We start from the raw sequence: 13,937 nt of genomic DNA, 5'->3' as shown, positions 1-13,937 counted from the left end.
GGAGGACGTCTTAAAGGGCCAGTGTCCCTTGTTATTAAACGGAGCCTCGGGCAGTCCATCCCATGAACGCAAGAACTTAACTAGAAATAACCTCATAAATATAAATATAATAATTTGCTTGACAATTTCAAAACTAAAATTCAATATTTAGTCAACCAGAAAACAGTCATATTTATTTCTTTACATATAAATGTAGAAAAACTTGAAATGCATTAAAAGGAATGAAGCACATTATATAAAGAATAATAGTTTTATGCAAACAACAGTGCTACAAATTATAAGATTCATTGTAAACATCAATTCAAACATGCATTATTGTAAACATTACATTATACAATAATTAGTTGCTACATACATGGAGCTTAAGCCCTGAGGTTAATTAATATCTTAAATTATGTATCTGAGCTACCTCTTTAACCCTTTCTGAGCCTGTTTGAGCAACAAGTCAAAGTCGACCTCCTCAAATCTGCTTCGGACAGGAGAAGAGTCTAAATCCCGGTTTGCATCTAAAGAAGGAAGATCAATCAATTATTGGATTACACTACAGAATTTATTGCATAAAAACAAAAATACAATTTATTTTAATAGCCTTACCTAAATCTGCATAATTCGAATTACAGAACTGTCTTCTTCCACCAAAGCAAATGTCAAATGGAAGTTCATCAGGCCTCCGGAGTTTTCCACCATTATCAATGGCAGCGAACGCATCTTCCATGTTGTAAAAGGTGACAAAGCCATAATGGTCACTGTTGAAAAATGTAATCGACTTTATACGAAATCCAGCATCCAACATTTTGAAAACTAAAGAGAAAATAGTCTTACCCCCTGTCTCTAAAGTGAAGTGAGACAGACTCCACATCCCCAAACTGGGTAAAGCGTTCTCTGAGTTCTTCGTGTGTCATAGTCCTGCGGATACGGCCCACATACACCACTCGCCGCTCATCCTTTAGTTTATCACACACAGTATTATCAGACGATTCATCATTCACATAAATCTAAAGCTCTTTGGTACTTACAATGGCTCTGAGTTTCTGGGCCCTTATTTCCCGCTCCCTTCTGAGCTTTCTTGACTCTCGACTGCTACAATAAAAAAAGAAGCATCAAAATGAAGTAAGGAGGTCACAGAACTATACATGGAAAGATAATTTCTTATTACTCAGTGAAAGCAAAGCCCAGATGTCAAAATCAGTAGTTGTAATATAAGTCTGTAATAACTTCACATGTTTTAAATTCACAAACCTGCAAACATCTCCCAGTCTTCTTCTTGTTTCGACTCTCTGAGAGGGTGAATAAGAACGGGACCGAGATCTGGATCTAGACCAAGAACTGGATCTAGACCGGCTGAATCTGTTTCTGGAGAACTGCTGTTTGTGTCGTGGTGGAGAGCGTGAAGTAGAGCTGTATGGAGAGGATGAACACGAGCTGCTGTCTGAACTCCGATAGTGACGTCTGCAAAAAGACAAATCAGCACATTCTGGGGTGAGTAGTTGAAATGGAGGAATTTTGTATTGAAGTTGCTATTGAACATGTCAATGCTCAGATAATTTGTTCAGCAACTGTGTGGGTTTAGATCATGCAAGGCTTACAAAACTAATATTGCAGATACAGACTTTAAAGCCCTGTCATGAATAAAAAATTCAAACAGAATTGATTGATACAGGGTCCCACACCATCATAGAGAGACATCAACACATTATAGAATCTCAAAAAAATAATTTCCATGCCCAAATACAATTACGTGGTTAATAAAACAATCAAAAAGAAAACATACTTCTGTCTTTTTGGAGAGCAGGACCCGGAGCTGGAGGATGAGGAGGATGAAGAGCACGAGCTGGAGTTTGAGTCTGAACTACGTGACCTCTTCCTGTACCGCCTCCTGTCTCTCCCTCTGAATGGTGGACTGGGCGGCGGAGTGGGAGGGACAATGCACGGGTCCAGGCGAATATCACAGGAGGCACTGGAGTTTTGATTTTTGACACCATCTGTTAATAATGCTGCCTGACTTGTGGGCGGCTTTGTCTGTTCTTCTTGTGTTGTATTCATGTCCACTGAATTTTCAAGTTTATCAACCACTATTATTTGTTTGGAGAATGAAACTGGGGCATTTGGGTTAGGTGACTTGACTTCAGTGGATTCTGATTCACTTGAGGTTTTGCTGGCGTCCAAGACAGTGCAATAATCATGATCAGAAGATATAGCTGCATATACATGTGGAGAGGTATAAGCCGACTCTGTGAGGTTTGTATGTGTCCTTTTGAATGGCATTGGACGAGGGTCGATTATCTGTATAGCTTTGATTGGAGGTCCTTTTCTTTTTACAGGCTGCTCTTGAGTGCCGAGGATGACTTCAGTGCCAAATGGTTCTGGGATTCTTAAATGTGGGCGACCATCTAAGAGTGCTGCTATGGGACCAGAAGTGCTTGATGGTTTCTCAGTAGTAGGAAGTGTAGGGTCAGGAGAAGAGAGTGAGATTGCCTGCAGAATTGAATTTGAAGCAGCTGAATCTAATTTACTAAAGTGTTCACCGTTGACCTGTAGTGCTCTCTCAGTCCCTCCTTCCTCTTTAGCTGCAGATGAAAGGAACAAAAAGTTTTAAGTACTAGAACATGGCTGATTAAACTTCACTAAAGAGTGTGTTATTTTGGTCACCTTGTGTTTCCTCAAACTGCTCAAGCAGACTGGTCAGATCTGAGGCTTCGATTCCTGAATAACAGAGATGAAACAAAGACCAATCAATTGAAAAGTTTTCAAACAATTCAGTCTCTATTCAATTAACTCAAGCAGTCTAAAACATTTTGTTGTGTGTGTATATAAGTATTTGTATTCAAAGCTTGATTATAAAATAAAAACAAATCTATATCTGACCTGAGGAAGTGCACAGCGGTGAGTGATGAGAAGGTGATGAAATCCCAAAGGCGACCTCAGGTGTCATCTCCTTGACTGGGGTAGAGGCTGGCGTAAGTGGTTCATAAGGCAAAGAGGGGGGACTATTTACAGGCATCAGATTACATTGGTTTGTCAAGCTGAGGGTATTTGGTAAATGTTTATTTTTTTCTCCTGGGACGACACTTTGGTTGTCACACTTTGAAGCTTTGTTACATGTTGCCATAAATGCTTCTTCAGTTGAGTGCTGATTGTGGGAATACTCATCTTGGGTAAGTGCTGGTTCATTCGTTGGTGGGGGCTGAACTGGCAGGGGTACAAGAACAGGATTTGGAGGATCACTACTCATGATTGTTTGTTTCTTCGTTGGGCTTTTCTTACAAACTTGAGCAGGTAAATTAGGAAGAGGGGCAAAAGGTTGAGTCTTGCCATTGGGTCTTGAATGTTTTGCTTTATGCGGTACATAACTGGAAGCCTTTATTTTTACAGTTTGAACATTAGATGATGTTTTTGACCCATGAGAAACACCTGTTGAATGATGTGTTGGTTTACAATTACTCTGCCTCAGTCCATTCACTCCAGGTATAGGAGTCAACTCTTTTGGGGGCACAGACACAGCAGGCCATTTGGTGGTGTAATTGCCTTGTTTTTCCACCAGGGGTTGTCTCTTTTGTCTTAGTTGCCTGTACTGCTGAAGACTTAACTTTTCTTTTATTTTTCCCTCAGGTTTTTGTGGCCATGCAACTGGCAGTTGGTCATTTTCTGAAGAATCTGTAGCTTGAAGCGCTGTGTTTTTATCATGTGCTTTGGGGCTATGGTTTGTTGCTGAAGATGCAATGTCACTTGTTTGACTATCCAGATCAAAAGCGGCAACTTGCACAGGGCCAAAGCTTACTCTCTTTCTCTCTTTCTTAGTTGGACTTCCACTGATTAACACACTCTTCAGAGGTTTGCTGCTGTTTTCCTGTCTCTCAATTTTCTCTACAGATCCTTCATCATCGGACACAACATTGATCTCCTCGTCCATGTCTTCTGTGGGCCTCTGGTACTTCCACACCTCTTCTTTGGAGAATAACACACTGCTTTTGAAGGACTTCTCAGGATCCTCCTCCACCTGCAGCTTCAGGCAGTATGGGTGCATGATCTTCACCAGGTTTACCAGAGACAAAGAGGTAAAAACTTCAACTTCAACATCTACTTTTTTGTTTCTAGTTCCTTCAAGCTTAGACTTTTCCTCCTCTCCGAGTGTATCAGACAAACACACCTCCTGAAGAAGATAAAAATACATGTTTTTTAGATATGATTTAACATAATAACACTAATGGCAATAAAGCAAATGTAAAGGCATAGTTCAAGCTTTTCAGAGGATGTCCGAAATATGCAATTATTAAGACACTGAGGAAAACAGTGTTACCTACCTTAGTGAGAAGTGAGGTTTCTGGTAAACTACTAAAAGGAGATAAAGTGTCATCATCATCCTCCACACTTTCTAACATCTCTGTGAGAGCTGACAGCAGCTTCACACTGTCCTCCTCTGCAGCTGCCTTGTCCTACAGACATAGAATAGCCTATTAATAATTTAAGATCTCAGTGAATGCACCATAGACATAGAAATATATGTTCGCACTGACCTCTGACACAGAAGTATCCTCAAAAATTGCCAGAATGGAGTGATCCACAGAGGTGTGAGTGTTCATTTCAATGTCTGAGTTAAACTGCAACAGACACAAGAATTCATTGACATTACAAACTAGTGCTGTGTAATTAATAACATTTCAAATCTTTAATTATTACTGTATTCAATTACAACAATTTTGTAATTGAAAATGTAGTTGATTCAATCAAATGTGGATTTTAAGGACGGTCTAAGCTTTCTATTTCACAGTATAGAAGTAATTGTTTAAAATAATCTTAAATGATAATCATGACTATGATTTTCATAATTTTTGCCCCAATCAGATCTATAACAAAGCTGAAAAATTATATTCTGAACTATTTTATGCGTGGTTTGTGTTAAAGATAATATGGTTTAAGACTGTGTTGAGGTGAGGACTATCTTCTCTACATGCGCATTTTGTGGGCGTAAAATGTGTAAGCTTTAACTAATTTTAACTTATTTCAAATGTAAAGTGTATTCATCAGAGTATAAACTGTAAATATGGAGTGCTGTAGAAAAAACAAAGTTAATTACATCTCAATTGTTTATATTTTCATTGACACGGGTCAATATGTATTGAAAGATAGAGTGCAGGCGATGCGGAATCTTAGGTAATACAAATCCACGGTTTCAAGTTGTATTATGGGAAAGGTAAGCGGATGTATGGCATGGCAAGGGATGAATGGAGTCTGCGCAGCAGAGGCACATATTCAAAGAAACGGCACATTAAAATCATATGGTTAAGTGTCTGCTCTACCGAGATATACAGTATCCAATTTTACAAAGAGTACAGGCATGACTCAAAAGAGCCGGTTAGTAGTGAAAGGGTAGATGGGGACAGGCAGAGCCGGTGGGAGCAGTAGTGAACATCCTGTACTTTGGAGAATATAGCTCTTGACAACTCTGACATTTGAATAATCGATGGTAAAACCGCTAATAAAGGCGTTTACTATTTTGGCACAGATATATTTCAAGACACACGCGGTCTGAGCGGTAGGTAAAACACGAGGCGAGCACACTCCCTGAGCGCTAGCACGAGTAGCAGTTACAGCTGAGCCACGTGTCGGTCCGGAGGTACATGTGGCTTCCTTTCCTTTATACAAACACTATTCCCGCGTCATTAACCGCTATACTAACGCCTTATGGACTCAAATTAGGAAAGCGGTACCTCATCGGGGCTGTTGTTGGATAGAAAATACCCTTTGCCGGGTTTAAAATGCCCATCTTTCCTTTTCCCCCGCATCGCCATCTTGCCGCTCCACATGGCCCAGGCAATATGGGGACCACGTGGTACCGGCGCGGCGCGAACCGGAGACTGGTCTGGAATCAGTTTCAGCCCGCTAGCTCTCAATGAGGAGCTGCAAAGAGGACACAGCAGTGCAGGTCTGAGGTCAGTGAGATTTGAGGAACGGATCTTATTTCCTTTAGACTAAATATTATCCGAGTTTTCTAACTCTGTGGTTTGAAATCACCAAATAATTGATGAGACATAGTGCCTATCTTTGTAGTTAAATGTAATACATTATGCCATTTATGTAATATACATGGTAGAGTAATTATATGATTTTTGGCCTGTAAGGGTCATTATAGTGAGCGATGACCCATGACTGACCAATTTGACAAGTTTTTGAGCATTGATTTGTACATTTTGTGCATTTGTAGTATTGTTTGTGATATATTTTTGATTCATTCATTTTTATGGCAACTATCCACATTAAAATGCCACCTAGCGGCAACTACACGCTATTGACTCGTGTAAATACTCCCTTTCTACACCTTTTCTCATCTGTCCAGCTTATGGTGCTGATGGTGCTGATCTGTAGGCCTTTTGGGTGAATTTATCATCAACACCTCCTTTTGCCCACATGCATCAACAGCACAGTCCTCACAATGACTCAATCTGGATTATACACCTATTTTGAGTTGCTGTAAGATAAACCTTTATTTGCCCACAACGTCTGAATTACTTTGCCACTCAAAGTTTAACAACAGCAGGAAAATCAAGATAAATTATACAATACAAATTTACAATAGACTTAAATATTAACCTAACACCATCTCAGCAGAGTAAAGTAAGCAACAAAAAGCTTTGCATAAAGTGACTGTTTTATGTACAGTGCTGCACTACATGGGCAAGAATAAACAGAAGCTGAAGTGACTTCAGTATGTTACAGTATTGTACAAACTAGTATTGTAAGGCTATAACTATGGTTATTTACAGTGCAGCATATGGCCAGATTAAATAAACTAAAAAGTAGGAGTTATAGTGACTTGAGTGAATTGTACTAGTAAAGGTTTATATTTTGTTACATTATGACACTATGACGTTTGAATAGTTCACATGTATGAAGGAAATATTCATACTTCCCCCCTTGGATTCTGGCAAATGCATACATTCAATGGTTAGCCTATATATTATTTTATTTACATACCATATCAAATGTTTCTGTGAGTTGTCTATTTAATGCCGTTTTAGACATACAGATAACATTTTTTGATGAAGGGTCTGCCATTTGCTTGTCGCCATAGAGATGTTATGTCTTTGCATGGAATGTTCCACAGTATGACACTTACTTATCTTGCATAAATGACAAGTGCTACATAAATACCTAGCGAAACATGTGTCCTTACTGTGAGCAAGCATGTCTCTCCACAGACAAGGCAAACCCAACACCATGTCAACAGAGTAATGTAATCACATCTTCATGGACACAATCACGTGGCTGACCCTCCACCAGAAAATATACATGGCGCAACATAGTGCAAATATTTATATTTTTTCACATAAAAACAGACAAAATGTATAAAGTTTGCAGCCAGTTATCTTAGTGACATTAATTTGGATAAATAATATGTCAAATTTGTCTGCTTCAACCACATTGTCCATGTTCAGATTTGCTGTTTTAAAGATGTTATACAGTGTCCCAAGAATTGTATTTGGCAGACCTGGGTCCTTGAGGTGGATAAATGGCAAAGGAGATGTTATATCTGGGCTTGGCGTACATCAAATCACTGAAGCAGACGATCAGTGTTACAGATCTGTCACAGTTTGCACCTGTGCTGCTGTTGTCACTGTGATGTACTCAGAGCTTGTAAAGATAGGTAACCAATTCTTTGCTCCATCTCTTTAAGTCAAACTGATGAGAGAAATCCTACACATTTCAAAATGGCGCATTGTGATATATTTTTGATAAGACTAAGGTTAAATAGGTCCACAAATCAACACTAAGTACATTGGAGAGTCCTTGATTTGGGCTCTTATTTCACTATTAGTTATATATAGTTACAAAGGTTTTTTGATGGATTATGAAAATGTTATTGCTCAGCCTGGAGTCATTGTTCCACAGAAAGGGGTTAAGCTTGTATTTCCATGAAGACAACCAGGTGATATTTGATACATTCAAAGTCACAATGGCACCTGACACCCTCCAAAACATGTTAAAAAGTAGTTGAAATATATTTCTGTGACAAAAAATAATATCAGTTTGATGTTTCATTTGGTCAACCAACTATGCTTGTCTTGTACTTGGAACACAAAGAAAGATGTGTGGCTAACAAGTTGGAGGCTTTGCTAAACGGGCTGCAATAGTGTGTTGACCCAGAAGATGGCGCTGTATAAACGTATATTTGTCTTCAACAGTTCACAGCTGCTTTCTGTTGGCCCTCAAAAGTTGTCTTTTAATTTCCACCAGCCAGTCTAATGTAGCTGTCAGAAAACCATAAACTAAGATGTCATGGTGTATATAATTGTTCACTTTTAATACCTGTGTGGATGTTACTCTCTGGACTTTCCCCCGAGAGGAGCAGGGATGTGTCTGGGTTGTTATCTCGTGCATACCAGTGAGGAGGCGACCTTTGTGCTGAATGTCACAGTGCAACGCAAAGGTAGACAGAGGCTGATTTAGATTAGGCTAGAAAAACATCAATTTATAAAAAGAGGGAGGCTATGGCACATGCTTTGTGTTGCTTGTTTGAGTTCTGGGGCCAATGTCTTTAAGTCAACTTCCCTAGTTTTTTCATTATGACTCTTGAAGGCACATTACAGTCTGAATCGGGGCCAAAAAGTCATGGGTCCCTGGAGTGAGGGTGAGGAGAGGAGCTGAAGACGTGCTGCTCAGAGCCCGGTGGTTAAGTGTGTTTTGGAGGAGGGGGAGTGCCTCAAAGTGGGTCACCTAATTGCAGCATCCAGCCGCTGTGTTGCTACATGGCCCCACACTCACATTTGCAACTACTAGTACTTTTCAATATTGTAGGAATTTCTCAAATGTATTCTATTTATTTATTTTTTTGTGTGTTGATAATGTGAAATTTTGAACTGTTAAACAAAATCTCTTTCAAATGATCTGTCACTATAACCAGTTTTTTTCAATCACTTAATTAATCATGGTCTCTCACCTTTCATTTTCTTAAATAGACACCATGTGAATTTGTGACTCCTGTGTTTTTATTCAGTCCTAAAACTATTTCATTAGCCCACTGTCTACCACTGGCCATGGTGTGGAAATAGTAAAAAGTATGCATGGAAATGACAATTCTAAGTACTAATTAAATCTTAAAGCATTTTTAGTACACATAGTGCACATTCTCTGAGTTGAAGATTGGAATTGTGTTGTATGTAGCTAAATACAATAAGCGTATAGTCAGTTTCATGTACAGGTACAGTAACTTGACTATTTGCAATTAGTTTACACCTCTGACCATTGTTTTTTCATTTTTTTTTGGTAAAATTTCTTGTCAAATAATAACTTTAATACACTACAAAATGGATAGTTACACTGAACTGTTATTACCCCACTGTAAAATAATACTGTGTCTTGCATCTCCCTCACTTAGCGCCTGCCGCTGGACTCCCCGTGTGCACTTTTGACATCTTTGAATTTTTAAACAACCAGCGAAGTCCATGGAGCCAGGTATTTGCTTTCCTTTCTCCACTTCACACTTGTGTTGTCCCACACCAGCGGACGTCTCACTACGCCTGTCAGTCACGCAGTCTGCTGTATATACTTAGTTGACCTTTCAGATATTGTGTGTAGCACGTTATAAAAAGGCAAAAGCACTCTTGGTCTTTAACTTGATACCTGCTCCACTGGGATGTCCATAAATACAACTGCTGAAGTAGGCAGTTGTGTTGCATCTTGTGTCCTGATTTTTTCCCCTCATACTTCCAGACTTTCTTTTTCTTGTGCTTTCGGGATGAGGAATGCCCTCCCACATGGCGCAATAACATCTGTTTGTGGGAAGTGCTGGCCTGGAGAGACAGAAGGAGAGGAGGAGGAGCAGAGGGAGCCACAGGCTCCTTATAGGACACCACAGGGTATATGCATGGAAGGGGAGGTGAAGTTGGAGACTAAAGCCAGGCTGGAGGGGCTTTTCTACTGTGTGTTAGCTGCAGAGGTGAGGGGCCGTCTGGTGTCGTACAGGTGCATGAACAGACACACACAGCATGGAAAGAGAAGCCTGCATCAATAATGTAGCTGTGGAGAAACAGGCTGCAGAATGTGCCTTACATAAGCGTGCTGCCTCTTTCACTCTCTGCTTGGCCCTCAGGCTGGATTCAACACAACATTTTTAAGCTAATTAAGCTCCACGTTTGCCATCCAAACAAGTTTTCAAGATAAGTGAAGCCTGTAACAAAAAACATTACAAAAAGAGAAGCTTTTAACTGAATTTTGCTGAATTTGAATCAAGGCTGAGTTTGTTTGTCAGATTTTATACTTTTATACAGTTCAATTGTGACATTTTCTTAACTGGCAGAAGTAAGTCTTTGTAACAGGCTGTGTGGCTTTCGTGGACAATGTATTAGGTTTGAATGTTAACTATCAATTTTCCTGGTGGAGAGGGGTCACTGGGGTCACATAGACAAAGAAATGGCAGGACAAATGATTTTCTGTAACTGTGATGAATAGGTCAATAAAATCCTACACAGACCTTAGGCTGGTTAACTTAGTAGAGTAATACCCTTAGTTTCAGTCTTTTTAGTAAGCGGTTATGTCAGTGTTGAAAGCAGATTTTCAAATGCCTCACAAATGTACTTCTCATTTATTTAACTTATTTATTTAAGGAACTTTTAGTCTATTTATTTATTTTATTTAACAGGTACATTGCATCATAAGAAAATACTACACAAGCCAGAAGTGGACACAAACCACACGTTTTGTATAGTATTCACTGAATTTCCTCTTTATCCTCATGTTTTGCCATTCAGTGTATCAGTGCGTCTTTCTTTGTGCCTCTTAATCTTACTATTACGTACATGTTGGTATGACTCGCCAACAAGCAAATTTGTAGTTTTGCTATTTTGTAGTATTTTTTTTTTCTCCAAACCTTGCAATTGTCTCTTTCAAACTACCAATGCATATTTTTTCCTCTCTCATTTTACTATGATGTGCATATTATGTTACAAGGGCTTTGACTATTTGCTATATTTCTTCCATACTGTCTAAATAATCCTGTTCAGCAGGTGTAAGACTTTGACCTTTGCATTTTACATCCAGTTGCACAATATGAACTTGTCTCGATCAAGCTGTTAGATGTGGGCACGTCGATGTGTGAATCACAGTTTGTCATTGTGTGCATGTGGAAGCTCATCATGCTTGTGCTATCCTTTTTCTGCCACATTGCCATGGCGACAGTGCCCTCCCGGGGTAATGGGGGACGAGTGCGCCAGAGCTATTTATTCTCTCCCTCCACCTCTCTCTCCTCTCTCCATCCCTCTCTCTCTCTACCCATCCATCCGTTGCTCGCCCTGCTACATCCTCTCCTCCTCTCTCCTTCCCTCCTTCTTTCGTCCTCCTCTGATTGGCTTAACACTCTTCCTCCTCAAAATGAGACACTGCCTAATGAGCGACAGGGTGAGGAGCCAGGAGTGGGAGAGACAAAGAGCAAAGAGTGTCTTAAAAAGAGAGAAAGTGGAAATATGTGGGCGAGGCCATCTATGCACATTCAAAGGACTTGCAATTTGAGTAACACCAAGATGCTATTTAGTATTAAAACTGCGCTGAATGTCTTCTATAATAAAACAAGTTGATATCTCTTTGCGTATTTGGGGTCATGACCTTTGAATGATGCAGCCATTTAAAATCTGCCAGCGTTGTAAATATAGTGCTGTATACAAGACTGATGTTGAAGTCCAAAATAAACAATGTGCTACAATCTGAATACATTTTGGCCTTTGTCACATGGCCCCTGACCATGTTCAAGAAACATAATATGCCCATATTTGGACATTTGTTTATTTTCTGCAAAGCCTGATATCAAGCAGTACACTAGTTGCTTTTACTGGTTTAAGTCTGTCAGTAACTTTAACTCAATAACAATTCATTTTGTTTTCTTCATTTGGCAATAATTTTAGATTATCTTTGCTTAGATGATCAAGAATTGGCTCTTAAGCAGTTAAAGGAAAATGCAAGGTAAGTGTTTTTCACTCCCCTAAACATGTTGATTACATACTTTTGAGATTTCTGAGATTAAGTTCTAGGAAGATGTTAGACTTCAACAAAGACAGGCAGATAACAAGACACAAGATGGAGTCTGAAGTAAAGGTATAAAAGCCTCTAGTATTTAGGGAAGAGAGTGGAGTAGTAACAGGGGGTGGAGGGTGGATAAATGGGCAGACAGGAAGATGAGTGAAGCGGGCGAGCAACACACAGTGACATACTGCAGACAGACGGACTAACGGAGCGCAAGAGAGAGGGAGAGAGGGAGCGCACAAGCAAGAATGGCATATGACAGAAAGGGAGAGGGAAAACAAGAGTCGATGCACATCAGTCGCCACCTCCTCTTTCTGCTTTTTGACTCCCCCTTTCCTCTCCCCCCTTTGCCCTGTGTGCCATGTATCAGACCTGGATGATGGCAGGACACTTTCACACATACAGTACACATGCACACACGCACAATCTCATGTCTTAACTGCAGCCGTGAGAAAAAAAAATGCTGTGCATTTTTAAAAGGGGGGCCACATCACATGGTTGTTATTCTCTCAAATCTGCCTCTCAGGTCACTTTGACAGTCTACTCTCTCTCTCTTTCTCTCTTTAGCTCTCACTTCTGCACTCACTTCCTCCCTCACTCCCCTCCCACCTGAGCTGTAATTTGCAGGGCAGCAGCGGAACAGTGCTCTCCTCTTTCTACAGTGTACAGCCACAACTGGGGAGAGGAATCTGATCCTTTTTTTAAACCAGCGCCGTCTCTCTCCTCTCTCTCTCTTTCCTCTCTTTCCTCTCCCTCACTCTTTCTTTCTTTCTCTCCGCTCCTGGTGGTGCTCTGTCTGTTTGTGTGTGAAGTGTGCAGAGGGGATACCAGACGCTCACTGGCTGGTCAGCGAAGAGCAGAGGAGGAGGACTAATACAACCGTTCTGATAGTATCCACGCCAGACATGTGAGAAGATGTCCGTGGGCGGCTGTGCGTGTCCCGGTAAGTCACTTGCTGCTGTCGTGGTGATGGTTGCCGTTAACGACAGCTGCCAGGAACCAAAGGCCACTGCCGCTTGTTGCCGACCACTCTGCGAACTGGACTCTGTGGTCATTGCCATTGTTGTTGTTATTTTGGATAGTGACTGGAGAGGAGGGCAAAAGGGTGGCGTGACTGAGGCAGAGCAGATAGAGGTGCCATGGACCCTGGGGCGCGCTTTGCAAAGGCTCATGGGAGGTCACCCTGTGTGATAAGAGAGGATGGAGGGCAGACGGGTGGAAATTCACTGTTCACTGACTGATGCAAAGTTAAAGGACGCATAGGGAGTTGTGAACAAGTTCGGAGTAACTTACTTTAAACCATATATTTTAAGCAGTGAGTTCACTAAGAGAAATTATGAGATAAATGTTGTGTGTATAACCCTTGTTTTTATTGCGTTGTTTTGATTTCAGAGAACTGTTATTTAATGAATTATTCCATGAGATTTGCACCTATGAATGAATAATTTTAATTGTTTTCTTAAAGGCAATGGATTTCACTTCAGTTTTGCTCAAAAAACTAAATCTACACGTAACATGCAAATTTATTTGACTTAATAATTGAGAAAGTTCTATTTCATAAATAGGTTTGAGTAATGACAATTTAAGACAATGTGATGAAAGATTTAAGATTTCACTGTTGTTTTGCCATAATGTCAGTAATTGTCAATAATTGTAAAATTGTGATGATTCTTCACAATAATCGTAACACTAAAATTTAATATTGCAACATCTACTTGCCATCTGTAATTATGGCATTTTGATGAATTGTGGTTCCATATGTGATGAGTTTAGTTCTTTCTGCTGTAGACTGTAACCATGCACTTGAAGACTGAACAGCCTTGTTATATTTTATCACTTGATGCTTTGTAACACATCTGGGATTGAACTTGTTGCTATGGCGCCACAAAAGCTATTTGTCTTTTTCTTTTTGCCAAGTTCTTCAGGTC

The 13,937-nt window shown here is 40.1% G+C and overlaps 1 protein-coding gene and 1 long non-coding RNA gene across 4 annotated transcripts; one reads left to right on the top strand and one right to left on the bottom strand.

Annotated features, from left to right (window-relative positions):
- Nucleotides 1-146: 146 nt before the first annotated feature.
- Nucleotides 147-5,849, bottom strand: LOC110165179 (peroxisome proliferator-activated receptor gamma coactivator-related protein 1-like). 2 transcript variants are annotated; one of them, XM_020930347.2, is made up of 11 exons: nucleotides 5,709-5,849; nucleotides 4,515-4,598; nucleotides 4,302-4,433; nucleotides 2,866-4,150; nucleotides 2,650-2,703; nucleotides 1,772-2,567; nucleotides 1,240-1,449; nucleotides 1,017-1,080; nucleotides 823-944; nucleotides 595-746; nucleotides 147-506 (listed from the first exon to the last, which is right to left on the bottom strand). In XM_020930347.2, exons 1-11 carry the CDS (start codon nucleotides 5,802-5,804, stop codon nucleotides 406-408), a joined length of 3,096 nt encoding a protein of 1,031 aa, XP_020786006.2. In that variant the 5' UTR covers nucleotides 5,805-5,849; the 3' UTR covers nucleotides 147-405. The 2 variants fall into 2 exon arrangements, with proteins under 2 accessions (XP_020786006.2, XP_020786007.2); XM_020930348.2 differs by having other exon boundaries at nucleotides 1,017-1,077.
- Nucleotides 5,790-12,947, top strand: LOC129411185 (uncharacterized). Of its 2 annotated transcripts, XR_008633180.1 has the most exons (4): nucleotides 5,790-5,930; nucleotides 9,374-9,450; nucleotides 11,892-11,949; nucleotides 12,822-12,947. It is a non-coding gene; the product is annotated as an uncharacterized LOC129411185 (long non-coding RNA). The 2 variants fall into 2 exon arrangements; XR_008633181.1 differs by lacking the exons at nucleotides 11,892-11,949; nucleotides 12,822-12,947 and adding an exon at nucleotides 9,709-11,786.
- The last annotated feature ends 990 nt before the right edge of the window (nucleotides 12,948-13,937 follow it).

This window comes from Boleophthalmus pectinirostris, unplaced genomic scaffold, assembly GCF_026225935.1.
Source record: "Boleophthalmus pectinirostris isolate CB_2022bp ecotype Guang Dong unplaced genomic scaffold, ASM2622593v1 HiC_scaffold_342, whole genome shotgun sequence".
NCBI classification, from domain to species: Eukaryota; Metazoa; Chordata; class Actinopteri; order Gobiiformes; family Gobiidae; genus Boleophthalmus; species Boleophthalmus pectinirostris.
The sequence above is the reverse complement of the archived record's forward strand: the minus strand, read 5'-3'. Positions and strand labels throughout refer to the sequence as shown.